Source organism: Electrophorus electricus, chromosome 25 (genome assembly GCF_013358815.1).
Source record: "Electrophorus electricus isolate fEleEle1 chromosome 25, fEleEle1.pri, whole genome shotgun sequence".
NCBI classification, from domain to species: domain Eukaryota; kingdom Metazoa; phylum Chordata; class Actinopteri; order Gymnotiformes; family Gymnotidae; genus Electrophorus; species Electrophorus electricus.
The window spans coordinates 759,092-775,000 of record NC_049559.1 but is presented as its reverse complement, the minus strand read 5'-3'; the positions used below and the strand labels follow the sequence as shown (position 1 = coordinate 775,000).

Sequence of the window (15,909 nt, the reverse complement as noted above, 5' to 3'; positions counted from 1 at the left end):
CAGGATACGGTTAGCTGGATTACCCACCATCCCGCCAAAATACACATCCTGACGGTAGCTTGATAGGCTTGTTGAGGCACCAGGAAACGCGATTCTGTGCAGGAACACCTAAAACAAGCTCTGTGTGTGTGTGTGTATGTGTGTGTGTGTGTGTCAGGACTGAAGCTAGCCTCCTCCTCTGCCCCGAGGTCTGCACTGCAGCGGTCTGGGCGTAGCATGCGACAGGCTCTGGGGTGGGTGGGGGTCACTTACCGGTGAGGTTGGTGCGTGCGCTGTAGGTGCCCAGATACTGGCCATCTGTGTTGGGTGTGTAGCACTCGAACATGCCCTGGTCGGTCGCCTGCAGCTTGGTGATGTGCAGGAGGGCGGAGTCTCGGCCCAGGCGCTCCACGTAGATCTCCTTGCTGTTGACGCGCTGCGCGTAGACGGCGTAGGCGTAGTTCTGCTGTGCCGTGCTGGCAATGCGGATCTCACGGTCGGGGGCCGTGTGCAGGTACATGGACCACTCGAAATCCTGCTCCACGCCCTCCCTGTAGCCCGACACATTACACCACACGGTCACGTGGGAGCCCTCGGTCCGTACCAGGGGTCCTGGCTGCACGGAGACCAGCCTCTGGGCGGAGGCTGTGCCTACTGGAGAGAGAGAGAGAGAGAGAGAGAGAGAGAGAGAGAGAGAGAGAGAGAGTTATATTCACTCTACCTGTCCCATCAACCTCGTAAGTGTGAAGTGTTTGAGAATTCTTGATGAAGCTCTTTTCACCTCTTCATCTTAGTGATGTGTCGCCTGTGTGTGTGTGTGTTTATGGTCTGGGACCTACACCCCTACGGCAGGCCGTGACCCCAGCACACAGGGCCTGTGTAGTCTCAACACTGACACTTGTTACAGGAACGTCTGCCTATCGCCACCAGACCTTACCCACACACACACACACACACACACACACAATTAACTTCTCTCGCTACGGCAACTGCTGTTTGACAGTTGAAACACAGCACAGTACTCAGCTATAGGAATGATGCTGTTAGATATCGAGACACGTTTGGCTGAATAAAAGCAGAACCAAAGCCCCGCCCCACACCTCTGTCTAGCTCCGCCCCCCCCACCCGCCCAACTCCTAGGCGGACCAGCGATGACAAACGTGAGCATCTGGAGGCAGAGTAACGGAGAACAACACCCCACATGTCCTCGTCTTATCAGTAAGAGGAGTAAGGGATGGCCCATCTGGTGCTGAGTGCCGTCTGCCATGGTCCCGTGACTCTGCACGCAAGTGCGCGTGTGTGTGTGTGTGTGTGTGTGTGTGTGTGCGCGCACATGCGCAGAGGGGAGATGAATGTGCTCCACAGCTCAACAGATCAGTCTGTGATTTAATTACTCTGAAATATGTGTGAGTATTAATGTACATTGCACAGTGGACGCCTTCCCGCACGCACACACACAAGGTGTTGCTTGGATAATGAACAGAGATACAGGTTAAGATGCAGGTTCCTGTGTGTTCTCCTCACTCCACCACACCGGCTGTATCTCAGCACATGTGTCATATGCCACACGCGTCACAGCTGGTAAATCTCCCCACACCGACTACACACTTCTATGTGGGTGTGTCAGCGCTGTAGTCTTTGTCATCTGCTGCTCCCCTGACGTGAGGCTGTAACCCCCCCCCTGGGTAGCCCACACCTCCCCATGTCTCCGCATGCTGGCCTGTCTGGATGCCTCTGTCTCGTTTGGGAAACGTGTCCACCATCGCATGGTGAGACGAGTTATCAACCGAACCCAAACGCCGACGTCTGGCCGAGACGCACCCAGAGAGAAGACCCCAGCATGGAGCGGTGTGTCTGAGCAGTGGCGCTGATGTCCAGGATTAGAGGATGTCCGTTAACTAATCAAACTACAACTTTGATTAATGCGAGATTCACTGAGCAGGCCAGACACTGTGTCATTCAGTCCTGATTCAGTCCTGATTCAGTCAAGACGAATATTTCAGAAGCTGTAAATAACAGGCTGATGGTGTGCGAGATCAGTCTCATACTCCTTGCTGCTCCATGTGGGTCATGCCAGGACTGCCCAGAATAACTGGTTCAGCCTTACCATCAAGCCCCGCCCCCTTCAGTACAGGTCCCATGTTAACCCGCCCCATTCAATACCATCTTTCTGCCCACAGTGCATTGCAATGGAAGGGATGATCACAACTGTGGAAGGTGACTTCCTGTGTATGATGTAAATCGCACATGTGCGTGTGTGTGTGTGTGTGTGTGAGTGAGTTTCTGGGAGACTGCACCTGTCCCCCGGGCTCAGACCGAGAGACAGAGCTCACGTTTCACTGGAGTCTGAGTCACGTCTCGTTTGGGACACAGCCAGCACCTGCACACATCCATGAAAAAGCGGCACGCCTGCCAGCTCCCACTGGAGTTTCAATGACCCCGCCCTTCCCCCGCCTGGCCCCGCCCTTCCCCCACCTGGCCCCGCCCTGGAACTACCACTCAACAGCCAGTGCCATGATCCACAACCTATTATCCCACCCTAAAGCAGAAAGTGGCCACTTCTCAAACACTGAAACCATTACAGACACAGAAGGCTCCTAATGCAGCAGAGAGAGAGAGAGAGAGAGAGAGAGAGAGAGAGAGAGGGGGGGGGGGGGGGGGGCAGAGCGGTTCAAGAGTGCACTTCAGTCCTTGGTCAGCAGAAAGCTCTGGACTGGGCTGGGCTGGGCGGGACCGGACAAAACCAGGGTGTGAGACACTGCATCTCCCCAACAGATGCAGGGCTGCTCAGGCTGCAATTGGCTCTCTGAGCTTTATAACAGACAGGCACGTACGGCTGGACCCAGGAGAGCAACTAGAGACAGACACACACACACACACCTTCACAACGATTGGGTTGTGACAGCCAAAAAGACGCAGGACAAACTGGCAGAGAGCCATCAACACCCAGACGAACCCAGTGGAACAATTAGGAGCAATCACTTCTGTGTATCTCCACCAGACCTGTAGTATTTCCAACAAACACAAACACACACACAATAAAAGGTTACGGTTGGACTAAAGCTGGCCAATTATGAGATGCTTTAGCCAGTGAAGGGACTGGGCTGCGTGAGCCGAGGGGGTGGGGGAATGAAACATATCTATGTTAGACACGTTTGTGTGTTAGTTCACAAGCTCTGCTTCTAACCAACATCACATGTGTGTGTGACGTGCAGGAGTGTACACAGACGCGCGTGCGTGTGCGTAGGAGCGTACGCAGGCGCGCGTGCGTGTGCGTAGGAGCGTATATAGGCGCGCGTGCGTGCGTAGGCGCGTATATAGGCGCGCGTGCGTGTAGGGGTGTATATAGGCATCCGTGCGCGCGTGCGTGTAGGGGTGTATATAGGCATCCGTGCGCGCGTGCGTGTAGGGGTGTATATAGGCATCCGTGCGTGCGTGCGTGTAGGGGTGTATATAAGCGTGCGTGCGTGTAGGAGTGTACACAGGCGTGCGTGCGTGTAGGAGTGTACACAGGCGTGCGTGCGTGTAGGAGTGTACACAGGCGTGCGTGCGTGTAGGAGTGTACACAGGCGTGCGTGCGTGTAGGAGTGTACACAGGCGTGCGTGCGTGTAGGAGTGTACACAGGCGTGCGTGCGTGTAGGAGTGTACACAGGCGCGCGCGTGTAGGAGTGTACACAGGCGTGCGTGCGTGTAGGAGTGTACACAGGCGTGCGTGCGTGTAGGAGTGTACACAGGCGTGCGTGCGTGTGCCGTGTAGGCGTGCATATAGGCGTGCGTGTGTGTGCGCCGTGTAGGAGTGCATATAGGCGTGCGTGTGTGTGCGCCGTGTAGGAGTGCATATGGGCGTGCGTGTGTGTGCGCCGTGTAGGAGTGCATATGGGCGTGCGTGTGTGTGCGCCGTGTAGGAGTGCATATAGGCGTGCGTGTGTGTGCGCCGTGTAGGAGTGCATATAGGCGTGCGTGTGTGTGCGCCGTGTAGGAGTGCATATAGGCGTGCGTGTGTGTGCCGTGTAGGAGTGCATATAGGCGTGCGTGTGTGTGCCGTGTAGGCGTGCATATAGGCGTGCGTGTGTGTGCCGTGTAGGCGTGCATATAGGCGTGCGTGTGTGTGCCGTGTAGGAGTGCATATAGGCGTGCGTGTGTGTGCGCCGTGTAGGAGTGCATATAGGCGTGCGTGTGTGTGCGCCGTGTAGGAGTGCATATAGGCGTGCGTGTGTGTGCCGTGTAGGCGTGCATATAGGCGTGCGTGTGTGTGCCGTGTAGGCGTGCATATAGGCGTGCGTGTGTGTGCCGTGTAGGCGTGCATATAGGCGTGCGTGTGTGTGCCGTGTAGGCGTGCATATAGGCGTGCGTGTGTGTGCCGTGTAGGAGTGCATATAGGCGTGCGTGTGTGTGCCGTGTAGGAGTGCATATAGGCGTGCGTGTGTGTGCCGTGTAGGAGTGCATATAGGCGTGCGTGTGTGTGCTGTGTAGGAGTGTATATAGGTATGTGTGTGTGTGCGCGGGTGTGTGTGTGTGTGGTGTGTAGTAGTGTATATAGGCATGTGTGTGCGTGTGGTATGTAGGAGTGTATACAGGCGCGCGTGCGTGTAGAAGTGTGAGTGTGTGTAGGAGTGTATATAGGCACGCGCGTGTGTGTGTAGGAGTGTATATAGGCGTGTGTGTGTGGTGTGTAGGAGTGTATATAGGTGTGTGTGCGCGTGTGTGTGTGTGTGCAGTGTGTATATAGGCATGTGTGTGCGTGTATATGTGTTTAGGTGCGTAGGTGAGCAGAACCCTGATGCCTCTTGGCCTTCAAAGAGCAGGACCTTCACCATGGCAACGGTACAGTGGAACAACCTCAGCCTAGACACCACTTATACACACACGGACACACACACACGGACACACACACACGGACACACACACACACGGACACACACACGGACACACACACGGACACACACACGGACACACAGAGTCATGCAAGACCAGAGCAGAGCTTACTGGAAATGATTAATGAGAAAGGACCCGAGCCCAGAGGGACAGAGGAAATTAGTGTGTGAGTGTGTGTGAGTGTACACAGAGGTAGACTGAGGACACTATATGTAGAACACAGTAAGTATCCATGTCTGTGGGGGGGTATAAGACAGAAGATAATGAGGTCTGCAGAAATGTGCGTGTAGTAATGAGAGAGGCCCTGGCCACGATGATGAAATCGTGTAGAGTAGAGTAGAGTGAAGTCTGAAGGCCAGAATGACCCACACAACACAATCTCTGTGGCCCCGCCCAGAACCAGAAGATTGGCTGGTCAGACGGGCGGCTGGATTAACTGGGGAAGCTGAAGGGATGAAGGCTTTTGCTCCTCTTCCTCAGGTCACTATGCAGCAGGAAGTGCATAGTTCTGTCCCCAAGGTCATGGGGTCGTTTCCCAGGCACTGTGTGTAAATATGTAAGGCTCTCCAGATAAGAATGTCTCCCAGGAAGCCAAAAGGATTGTGGGTAGTACCCCTGAGTGCACACAAACCTGACACGGTTCAGTTTTACCCCTGCCCCCTGTGCCTGAACCCTTTCACAAGGTCAGATGGAGTTTGTGTGGAGCTACAACATCTGGTTAATGTTCCAGGGTTTGGAGTTGTGAGAGCTCACGCCATCACGTCTTCCGTCCCTTTCAGACGTTCCTGTGATCGTCTGAATTAAACGCAACGAGAGCATTTAAAACGCATAAAAAAAGGAGTGCAGTCTGCTTAGAAACACTCCTTCCTCTTTCATCCTGCCCCAGTGCATTGTGGGTTGTCTTTGGCTACACATTTCCCCATCCATCCTCTGGGCGTTCGTCTTGCTCTGAGAGGCGGGTGAAGGGCAGGTCTGACAGTAAGCAAGTGTGTGTGTGTGTGTGTGTGTGTGTGGGGGGGGGGGGGGTGCTAATAAGAGACTCATGCATCATGGCCGGCTCTTCCAGCGCTCGCCAACGAGACTGCGGCGCTCTGAACCGGCAACCGAGAGATTCTCTCTCTCCCTCCCTCTCTCTCTCTCTCCCTCCCTCTCTCTCCCTCTATCTGTCTCTCTACCCAGAGATGGGGATGTGAGGATGCGTGCCAGTGGATCACAGCACTGCTGTTACATAAGAGACAACAGTGGTAGCAGCACTGTCAACGAGAATGAAACGAGACGAGACCAGGCGAGACAAGAAGAGACAAGACCAGGCGAGACCAGACGAGACCAGGTGAGACCAAGCTTAACAGAGAATTTTACTCTAAGAGCTCCACATACTTTTGGTATTGATGTGGTGGAAGCGCACGCAAAACCGTCATCGTTAACAACAACATCGTTAACAAAGGCATCGTTAACTACAGCATCGTTAAAAACGGCATCGCTAAATGCTAAACGTGCTCGGAGTCAGAGGCGGTTAAAAGCCCCTCACCCTCCTGACCACAAGTTAGAGGTCAGAGGTCAGCCATCTCCTCTCACACACTCTTCTCTTCGTCAGCCCTCCACAGCTGAGTTCTGTGGAGACACCCACCTTCAGCATGGTGCCACTCTTACAGTCCAGACAAAGACCCGTCTAGGCGGCTCCGCCCGACCCATCCATCATGGCCTCCTTCCCTGTTTGACTTCATCATGAGCGCCGTTCTCCTTCACGCTCCTCCTCCTCCTCCATCTTAAAGGCGATTACAGTGACTACAGAGAGGAGCACAACACACTCGCACCGTGGCACTCGGTGCAGCAGCCCACCAAGCTCCCGTCAAGCTCCAGCGCGAGCGTGCAGCCCTCTCTGGAACTCTCACACCGGAGACGCACACAACCAGACACACAAAGCTCAGGCCAAACTGCTCACGCCTGAACCCCGGAATGTCAGGTGACCAGTTGGACCACCCAGACCGACCGCGACATCGCCCTGGACAGGGTCAACCAGCCATCAGCGTGAGAAAAACAGCTGTGAGCCACAAAACTGGAGAAAACTAAACTAGTGTGTTCATTTTCTTATGGGGGATGTCAGTCCTGTGTAACCCATCACTCTGAACTGTCGATATTTTAATGAAGAGTTTTTGATTGTTCATGTTGTGTCTGTGCAATGTCCTTGTTAATGAATTGCCCTCATTAATTAACTGTCCGCACGTGTGCGTTTGCACTGTGCTCGTGTGTGTGTGTGAACACTGTCCTCATATGTGTATATATGCTATCCTTGTTAGGACCCTCTTGAAATAGAACATTTTCAATAAAAATTGTAACAAATGCGCAACCAGAGTATAAACAAATTAACCCTGCACACACCAACATGTCAGACTCACTCCTGAGACCCAAACGTCCTACAAACACACACGCACACACCCACCCCAGTGTGTCACACTTCCTTCTGAGACCCAAACGGCCAGGCAGCCCTACAAACCCCACCACCAGTCAGCTGGCCAGGCCGCGCCCATGTTTACACACGCGAGTGTGCACGAGAAGCAGGGTGATGTCACTGCCCTTCCAGAGCACTCGGAACGGCGGCCGACGCTAATCAGGAGCGCAGGCTGCATTAGCGTCTGCCTCGGAAAGAGCGTCGCGTTTCCGAATGCCAGCGAGGAGCCAGGAAGCACTTCTGATGCTAATGGCAGCAGCAGGGCATTAGTGGTGAGATCCACACACACCCTCTCACACACACACTCACCCACACACACACATACAGGCCTGTGTGTGAGGCCTGTGCTGCACAAATGTTGTAGACCTTTTGAGGCCCACGGCTGGCCCAGTGCGCGGGACACTATTAGATATGGAAGACAACAAGCAACAGTGATGAACAAAACAGAAGCAGCTTGAGGTAAATAGAGAACAGACAGGAGACTAAAAGCATCATCTGTGATCCCACACACACACTCGCACACAGAATGGTGGAGGGCTTGTCAGAATGGCAGACATCTGACATCACAACCTACGCACAACCAGCCACAGTGTGTGTGAGTGTGTGTGTGTGTGTGGGGGGGGGGTGTTCTGGGTGTGTTAACAATGGGGAGTTCAGATTCACAAGCAGCATACACACACTCTACATTAATAACTCATAAGTCCATTCCTCTGACATACTCTGTTTTACCACATCAGGTCAGACTGGGCACTGTGCGTACCACCAACCCCCCGGTGGAGGCAGGCAGAGGCGTACCAACACACACCACACGTCGGAACCACGGATGCTGGCGTTATCGATCCCGCTGGTTCATTTACCGGTTCGTTCTGCTCCAGATTGATGCCAACTTCTGCGTTCCGCTCACCGACACCGACACACCGGGATCAGGTAAGGAAGTCTTTGTGGAAAGGGCCAAAACGTCCGTTTCGGGCTGGCAGCGGAACCCGCAGCACGAGCACACACCTCCCGCACGCCAAGGCAGCGAATCAACGCCTGCAGTCATCCAGCCCTGGTCTAGCCCCGCCTCCCTGCGCCCGAGGTCACGGAGACGCATTACAGACACGCCAGGAACATGTTAGCACCACTGGCTGATAAGTCTGGGCTGCCACACGTGTGTGTGGGCTCTGTGTCATCCATCCCTCCATTCTCTCGTTCTCCTCATGAATAATTCCCTGGTGTAACCTCTTTATGACTTCATCCATCAACAACCAACATACTCAGATATTTCGGCCCCGACGCTGAGCCTCGTGACCCTCGGGACCTTCGTGACCCTCGCTGTCTGGTCCGGTCTCCCCTCCCCCGCAATCTCACATCCTCTCTCTTCCCCATCAGGGTCCTGCCAACTTCCCCTCACACACGTCCCTCCTGTGCACGCTAGCTGTCAACAAACCATCTGAATTTTGATTACACAATCAAACTTGAAAAAAAAACAAAAAAACATTTCATTGCCAAAATTAATATTTGCAAGCGAAAAACCAGCAGGAATGCACAGGCCTGCGAGTTCTCACGTGGGCCTGCACACGTCACAGATTAAAACTGAAATGCAGGTCAAGTGGTTTTTGGCAGAAGTGTGGAACCTGGAGATAAAGCTGTAAGCATCACTGCAGCAGTAGCAACCTGAGGGCACAACACACACGTGTCACCAAACATATACCCACAAACATGCCTGATGTCTGGACCACCACCCAAACGCACGCACTCAACCCACATAGCCATGAACAAACACTCCTGCCCGTCTTTCTTCAATACACACACAAACAATTCCTGAGAGAAGTTTTGTAGTTTTGTTCCGCCAACACAAACTGGGTAATTACAAGTGACCATGGACTGCAGAGGCTTCTGGGAAGGTTTAGATGGCCTCAGACTGGACTGAGACTGATTAGACATGAATGAAGTCTCTCTGACTTTGGCTTCTGTATACTGCTGTGGGGAGTTAAATTAGAGGAAAATGGGTGATCTGTCCATCTCTCTCTCTCCATCTCTCTCTCTCCCTCTCTCTGTCCCTCTCCCATCTTTTCACATGCTCCTGTTCAGGCCATCTGATCAGGGGCAGGGGTGTAGACGGATGGTGGGACGTGCGCAGGTGTAGCCGACTGTGATGTGTGGAACAAACCGTTTAAACTAACATCTGCTAAATGACCGACGTGCTTCAAGGTCTCTGTAAGGGTGGAGAGAAATATCTGTGCAAGGGTATGTGGGTCTGGTATGTGTGTGTGTGTGTGTGTGTGTCGTGGTTAAATATGACAGGTGTTTGCCTGTTGTCTGTCCTACCATAAACGCACATTCTAAAAAAAAAAGTAATAAATTAGGCTCCATTACTAAAGACTCCATTACTAAAGACTCTCAGAGGAAGACTCTGCTTGCTGGGTCTGACAACGGCAGGAAGAGGCATCACTGTAGACTGCAGAGCTGCTGTTTACCACCCCACACACACACACACACACACACACACACACACACACACACACACACACACACCTCGTTATCTGAGTCTCTGCATGCAAATCACACAGAGCGAGCAGTCAACAAGTGTAGACACACACCAAAGAAACAGCACACTCAAGATCCCCTCCCTAAATAAACACACACATGAACACAAACAGCCTCTGGCATGTCAAGATGAAGCACCATGTATAAAACACAACTGAGAGACAATCAGGTCACCGCCAAGAAACCACGCTGCAACTTCTCAAACACACAGAGACTTTGACATTTACAGATGGATGCCTTCAAGATGGAAAGTGAAAATGTCCATCAAACCCCAGGGGGACAGGTGGGGAGACCAGTTTAGTCCCACCTCAAACCAGCAGGAAGGCTAACAGGCCAGTTTAAACAATAGGATTGTGGACTAGATCTGGTGCCATCCTAACCACATCTGAAGAACAGCTGTTCCATTAAGGCAGAGAGATTTGTTACACAAACACTGATTCTACTGATACACACACCCATCCTGACCCATATTTCTGAACCAAATCAGGTCATTTTTTCCCGCAGTCAGAAGATAATCTGATTAGTGCCAGCCCACCAACCCCAGATTAGCACAGAGTTGATTACTCACACTTGTTTTTCACGTTGAACCGAGAAACAGCAATAGGAGAGCGGAGTCCACAGCCATCAACACCATCGAACATCACATCTCCAGCAACCAGTGACCAGCTAGGAACATGTCAGCGTCTTAGACACCGGCCTGGCTGCCTTTTATTTTATAGGACATAAGAATGGGGTACTTTTATTTAGGAGTTTCCAAGAATCAAAGTCCAAATCATTATCAGGCCTCAGAGAGCAAACAGACTGATGTAGCCAAGGGATAATCTAGGATCTACAATCATAAACCAAAAGAAAAGGTCAAACAACACGGAAACAACTAGAACACCTGAGAACGTGGGAACAGGGAAAGAGGTCAGGCAACACAACATGAGAGAACTCTACAAATACCATCAACACAACAGGAAGGTTCAGGAACAGGAAGGTTCCACACTACAACTCCCCCAACATTTAGTCCTAATCACAGCTGTGGTACCATTCCTATAGCACACGAGAGCGTTGGTAACGATACTGGCGTAAAGAAGAACCAGTCTGGAGACAAACGGACCAATCACAGATGTGCTAACATCCAGGAGGGCGGAGTCTGTGGCATGAGTGAATAAACACATGTCCTGTAGGGGTTACTCTCTCAGAATGTCAAAGATGTCCAGGGGACAGCTGGACTGATTACTCTCAGGGCTCAGTGCAAACGTACACACACACACACACACACACACACACACACACACACACACACACATTCTTGTTTTCTCCATTAGCACCACGTTCTCTGGCCTGTGAATGACGGTTAACATTCAGCACCGCACCGTGGTGGTACCGGGTCGCCATGGTGACGATGGGCGAGTCCTAACCGCCCTCCGCCTTATGGGGTGGTGCGCTCAGAGATGAGAACTCCTTCCCCCTCACAGAAAAGGAGGGGCGCTCGCGTATGCGCGTCTGGAGCGTGTGAGGCTACGTCACACGGCACCAGCCTCGGACCCAGCTGCTCTGCGAATTCCCAGGCCGGGGCGGCACACGCCGTGAGAACAGTGGTCTCAAACCCCACAGACGTGTGTTGTGTTGTAGTGTTAATATGCTAAGACATTAACACACAAAGCCCACTGTGTTTGGGTCGGTTAAACGCAGCATGCAGGGAGGAGACGTTGTGTCTGAGAGCTCCACACAGCCTCACCAAGGCCGTCCACTGCTAACAAACCCTCGATACAGAGACGTTAACCCCCCTGTGGGTTTTGGGAATAGTATGCTCTCCTGCTGCTGGTCAAACCAACATTTTCTTTCTGGCCTTCATGCTCCTAAAACCAACGTCTGAATGGACGCACAACTGTGACATTTAACAGTTCGTTTCTTTGCAAAGAAAAACCTTCTGTGGGTTTTGCCATTTTGCAAAAGAAAAAAAACCCAAAAACAACCCACTAACGATAAAGAAAAAACACTTTCATAGCTGACCTGTACCGGTGTGCAGGTCTGCTAAACGTGCAGAAGTGAAGAAGTGGTTATGACCTCTGCTTTTGTGAGCAGATTTAGAGAATAACACAGATGGAGAGAGAGAGAGAGAGAGAGAGAGAGAGAGAGAGAGAGAGAGAGAGGGAGGGAGGGAGGGGGAGGGAGGGATAAAGAGACAGAGGGAGAGAGGAGTAGAAGGAGGACAAGCTTTCAAAGGATGAAAAAGCAGATTTTTTTTTTTGCCATCTAGGAAAGTCACACCAGGTCTAAAAAAACAAAAACAACCGCCCCCCCTTCTTCCTCCTCCTCCTCCTCCTCCCTCTCTCTCTCTCTCTCTCTCTCTCTCTCTCTCAACATGCACTCTACAGCCTAGTACCTCACTGCACACTCCCAGCAAACAGTAAGGGCGTGGCCAGGTCAAGGGGCGTGGCCAGGTCACGGGGCGTGGCCAGGTCACGGGGCGTGGCCAGGTCACGGGGCGTGGCCAGGTCACGGGGCGTGGCCAGCCAGTTGGAGAAAACATTTTATGATGCAGTTTCTGCCATGTCAGAGTTCGTAGCTGCTGACCTTGTGGACACATTTTCGCCATGTCAGTGGCCGTTACTGCTACGCTGTCACGTTCTCGCCTCCAGCAGCAATGACATCATACCCACATTTGTCTAATATAATTTAGCAAACATTTTTTATTAAACTCCCCGAGATATGTGGAATATTTTCTGTGTACTCTTTAAACCCAACAATTGTATAAGACCACAGTGGTCCATGCAGGTCTTTTCCTGTGAAAACGCATCCCGGCGGGCTGAAGCGTGTCCAGAGTGATGGAGCGTCCTGGCGTGTCCAATGGTGGACCCAGGATCCAAACACACAGCAACCGCTCCCTTCCTACACAACCAACATGTCTCCTGTCCAGCAACGGAGGGCCATCTGTTGTTTGTTTAGATGCAGGGAATATATTTGAATGAGAGTGTGAGAAGGGGTGTGTGTGTGTGTGTGTGTGTGTGTGTCATAAGGGGTGGGTGAGGATCAGAGTCTGTGGGAGAGGCAGAAGGATATTCAAATGATAATATAAGTGGTGTCAAAAATTTGCGTACAAGTGTGTGTGTGTTTTCCAAGCATTTCCAAGAAAGTTTACCATCATAACCAACTTTCTTGGTATTTTATCTTTAACATCTTTATCTATTTTGATGGGTGAGATTTGGTGGGGCGAGGGGGGTAAATCTTAAAATAAAAGGCATTTAGCTCAAGGTTACGTTAACCTAGTTTAATAACAAAGGCTGCACATACACACAAACACATGCACGCACGCGCACTCACGCGCACACAAACAAACTGCTCTAATCAGGCTCAGTCACAAACAAAGCTTCTCACACACACACACACACACACACACACACACACGGCTGCTTTCTGTGACTAACTGTCTGTGTGACTAACCTCAGTCTGTGTGCCAACGCCACACCGCCCCAGACGCCCGTAACGACGCCCGCGGCATTCAGGTACGTCAGAGTCCAGGTGTGAGTGTTAACAGCTGACCTCTAGGGACAAGAAGACTTCGCTGACCTGACCTCTCAACCTTGAACTAATGCACATCACCACACACAAGCTCTAATGCTTTCCAGGAGTCTGAGCCAAGACACAGCAAAAACGGAAGGCCAAACGAATAACTGTAAGGGGGAGGCAATACTTAACAGGCCATCGTCCGAACGTCAAGTCATCGCAGTTCATGTTAATTTGATTTATTTCCTGTAAAAACCTTGAACAGAGACCTTCTCCAGGGTACAGTAACCCAGCCGAGCCCGACCTGAGGTCCTGACCAAGAACAGCCCGCTGGTTTGTTTGAATTAAAAGAAAAAAAATGAAGATTAGACACCCGACACCTCGCAACACTAGCCTGACCCGCGTCCGTGTAAACCCTCTCGTTTGGCTGCGTAATCCCATCAGCCATATCTACTGTTATGGTTGCAGTCAGAGGGTATTAGTCTAATTCATTAAAGACCATCGCTAAATGTGTCACACTGACATTTCAGATAGATGGTATGATCTTAAACATCCGCTGTGGGTAATTTAATGTAAACCTTCAGTCCGATAACTTTTCTATTAATCTCAACTCAATCTATTAGTCTCTACTCAACACCGGTTTAACGAGTCGGGCGTTGCAGGAATGAAGCCCAGGAACAAACGTCCGTCACTCCAACTAACAAAACAGCTTTTAAAGTGAAGCACAAGACAGTCCTACACCCCGACGCGAGCCCAGATTACCCCACACGCACGAGGACGGCATCCTAGCACTGCAATCTCAGCAACAAGTCCGTTTAGGTCGCGAGGGTGACGAGCGCACGGAGACTTACCCCACACAGCGCAGGCTACCATCAGCCATCGGACATCCATCGCGTTCACGGCTCGCACGCGGCTTTGCTCCGGACTGAGAGGAACGAAACGTCCGTATGCACGCACGCGCTACGGCTCCGGTGTTCAGGCTGTGATGCAGATCTGCGCGAGTATTCCTCCGGGCGGCGTTCCCGGGAACACAGAAAGATCCGCGTTTGAATCCTTATTCGGTGAGGTGTCTGAACGCCAGGTGCGTGTCCGAGATCCTCCTGCGTGGCCGTCGGTGGGGAGACCTCCGGTTTATCCGTTCCACAGCTTACCTAATACGCGTCGGTGTGCGTGCAGCCCACGCACGAGAAGAAACGAACGCCGATTTATGGAAGCGTAAGAACGCGTCCCCCACGCGTGGCTCCTTCGGTAACGGGATATTCAGCGCGTCCTCGATCGCGCTCGTCTGCAACCGAACGCTACGATTCGGTGCACGGACCCGGCAGTCTGCGCAGAGCGTGCACGGCGACGCTCCTCGTGAGATAGCACCTTCGGCAGCAGCAGTCCTCGCGCTATTGTCAGGGGCGAGACACGCGCACAAAAGAAGCGCCGCTGCGACTGCCCATTTCCACTTTCGTGCCTCGCTCAACTCGCCAACGTCAAACGCATCACGCCGCGGTGCGAGCGCACGAAGCGAGACAGCCGTGTGTTCACGCGGAGGGCTCCGAACGCCGTGGTGTTCCTGGTACGGTCATCGGGACGTTCGCACGAGCGCCGTCGACTCGCGCGGGGGAGGGTCACGGTGCTCCAGTTGACCAAAAACCTCCGGTCAGATTTGTGCTCAACAACCGTTCAAAGAACCGTGCAGCGGTCCGGTGTAGGCGAACTGGGGACTCCACAAACACCAACCCCGATCAGCCGCGAATCAAATACGCGGCTTCTGCTTGTGATCACCAGCTCGACTAGTTGTCCCTTATAAGCCTGAATGTCCAGCTCCTCCGACCCTACAGGCAGGGTAGGACATTGCTCATTCCTCCAGGCCCAGGCTGTCTGCCTCTAGGGCGGCGCTCGCTGGCTTACACCCGCTGCTCTCCAAATAAGGCTTTTCCGCTCGTCCTGCCCTCTAGCTGCGCAAAACGGCACGTCCGTGGGCTCCAGGCAAACGTACAGGAGTAAAAACGCTACATTACGCCCCACGACGTTAAGCGGAAGGTAACGCATCACTTTGTGAGACTTGCCTCTGTTACAGTCAGAGCGCACTCAGTCAATCTGGAACTGCAAAACAAAATTATCAAAAGATCGGCAACATATTAATCTGCATGTGCTTTATTCGTGAGATATTTTTGCTCATTCTCAGCAAGGAATATGTCGTGCTCTTATCAGTATTTAATATTCATACCAACCCATCTTTTAATATTCAAGATAAAGAATTTTAAGTCACAGATTCACGCTGCTAACGGCCACCCATTAGGCAGGTTTAGTGTCGGAGGACGTTGAAAGCAGATCACAGAAGATCACAGTGAAAGCAGACAGGGTTCACATCTCTGTTACTACACCTCAGAACTGCCTGACTGGTGCATGTGGGGTGTCTGAATGGTCACATGGTGGTGCAGAGAGGTTGAGCTGCAAGCTTTAGAATCTCCTCATCATCTCTGTTCCTCTTTAACCTCCCACGTTTCCTGAATAAAGAAACACGGTAAGAGAGTGAGATGGTACCCGGTGTTGGTTACACGGGGGTGACTCTTCCACACAGCCGTCGTGT

At 52.1% G+C, this 15,909-nt stretch overlaps 1 protein-coding gene across 1 annotated transcript in view; it reads right to left on the bottom strand.

Moving 5' to 3' along the window:
- The window catches only part of igsf3 (immunoglobulin superfamily, member 3), a 73,257-nt gene extending 58,044 nt beyond the window's left edge, over positions 1-15,213 (bottom strand). The window contains exons 1-2 of the mRNA XM_035522888.1: positions 14,180-15,213; positions 253-633 (exon numbers count right to left, since the gene is read on the bottom strand). Of these exons, the coding sequence (XP_035378781.1) occupies positions 253-633; positions 14,180-14,219 (421 nt within the window). The 5' untranslated portion in view covers positions 14,220-15,213. The remainder of the gene's footprint in view (positions 1-252; positions 634-14,179) is intronic.
- Positions 15,214-15,909: the final 696 nt, after the last annotated feature.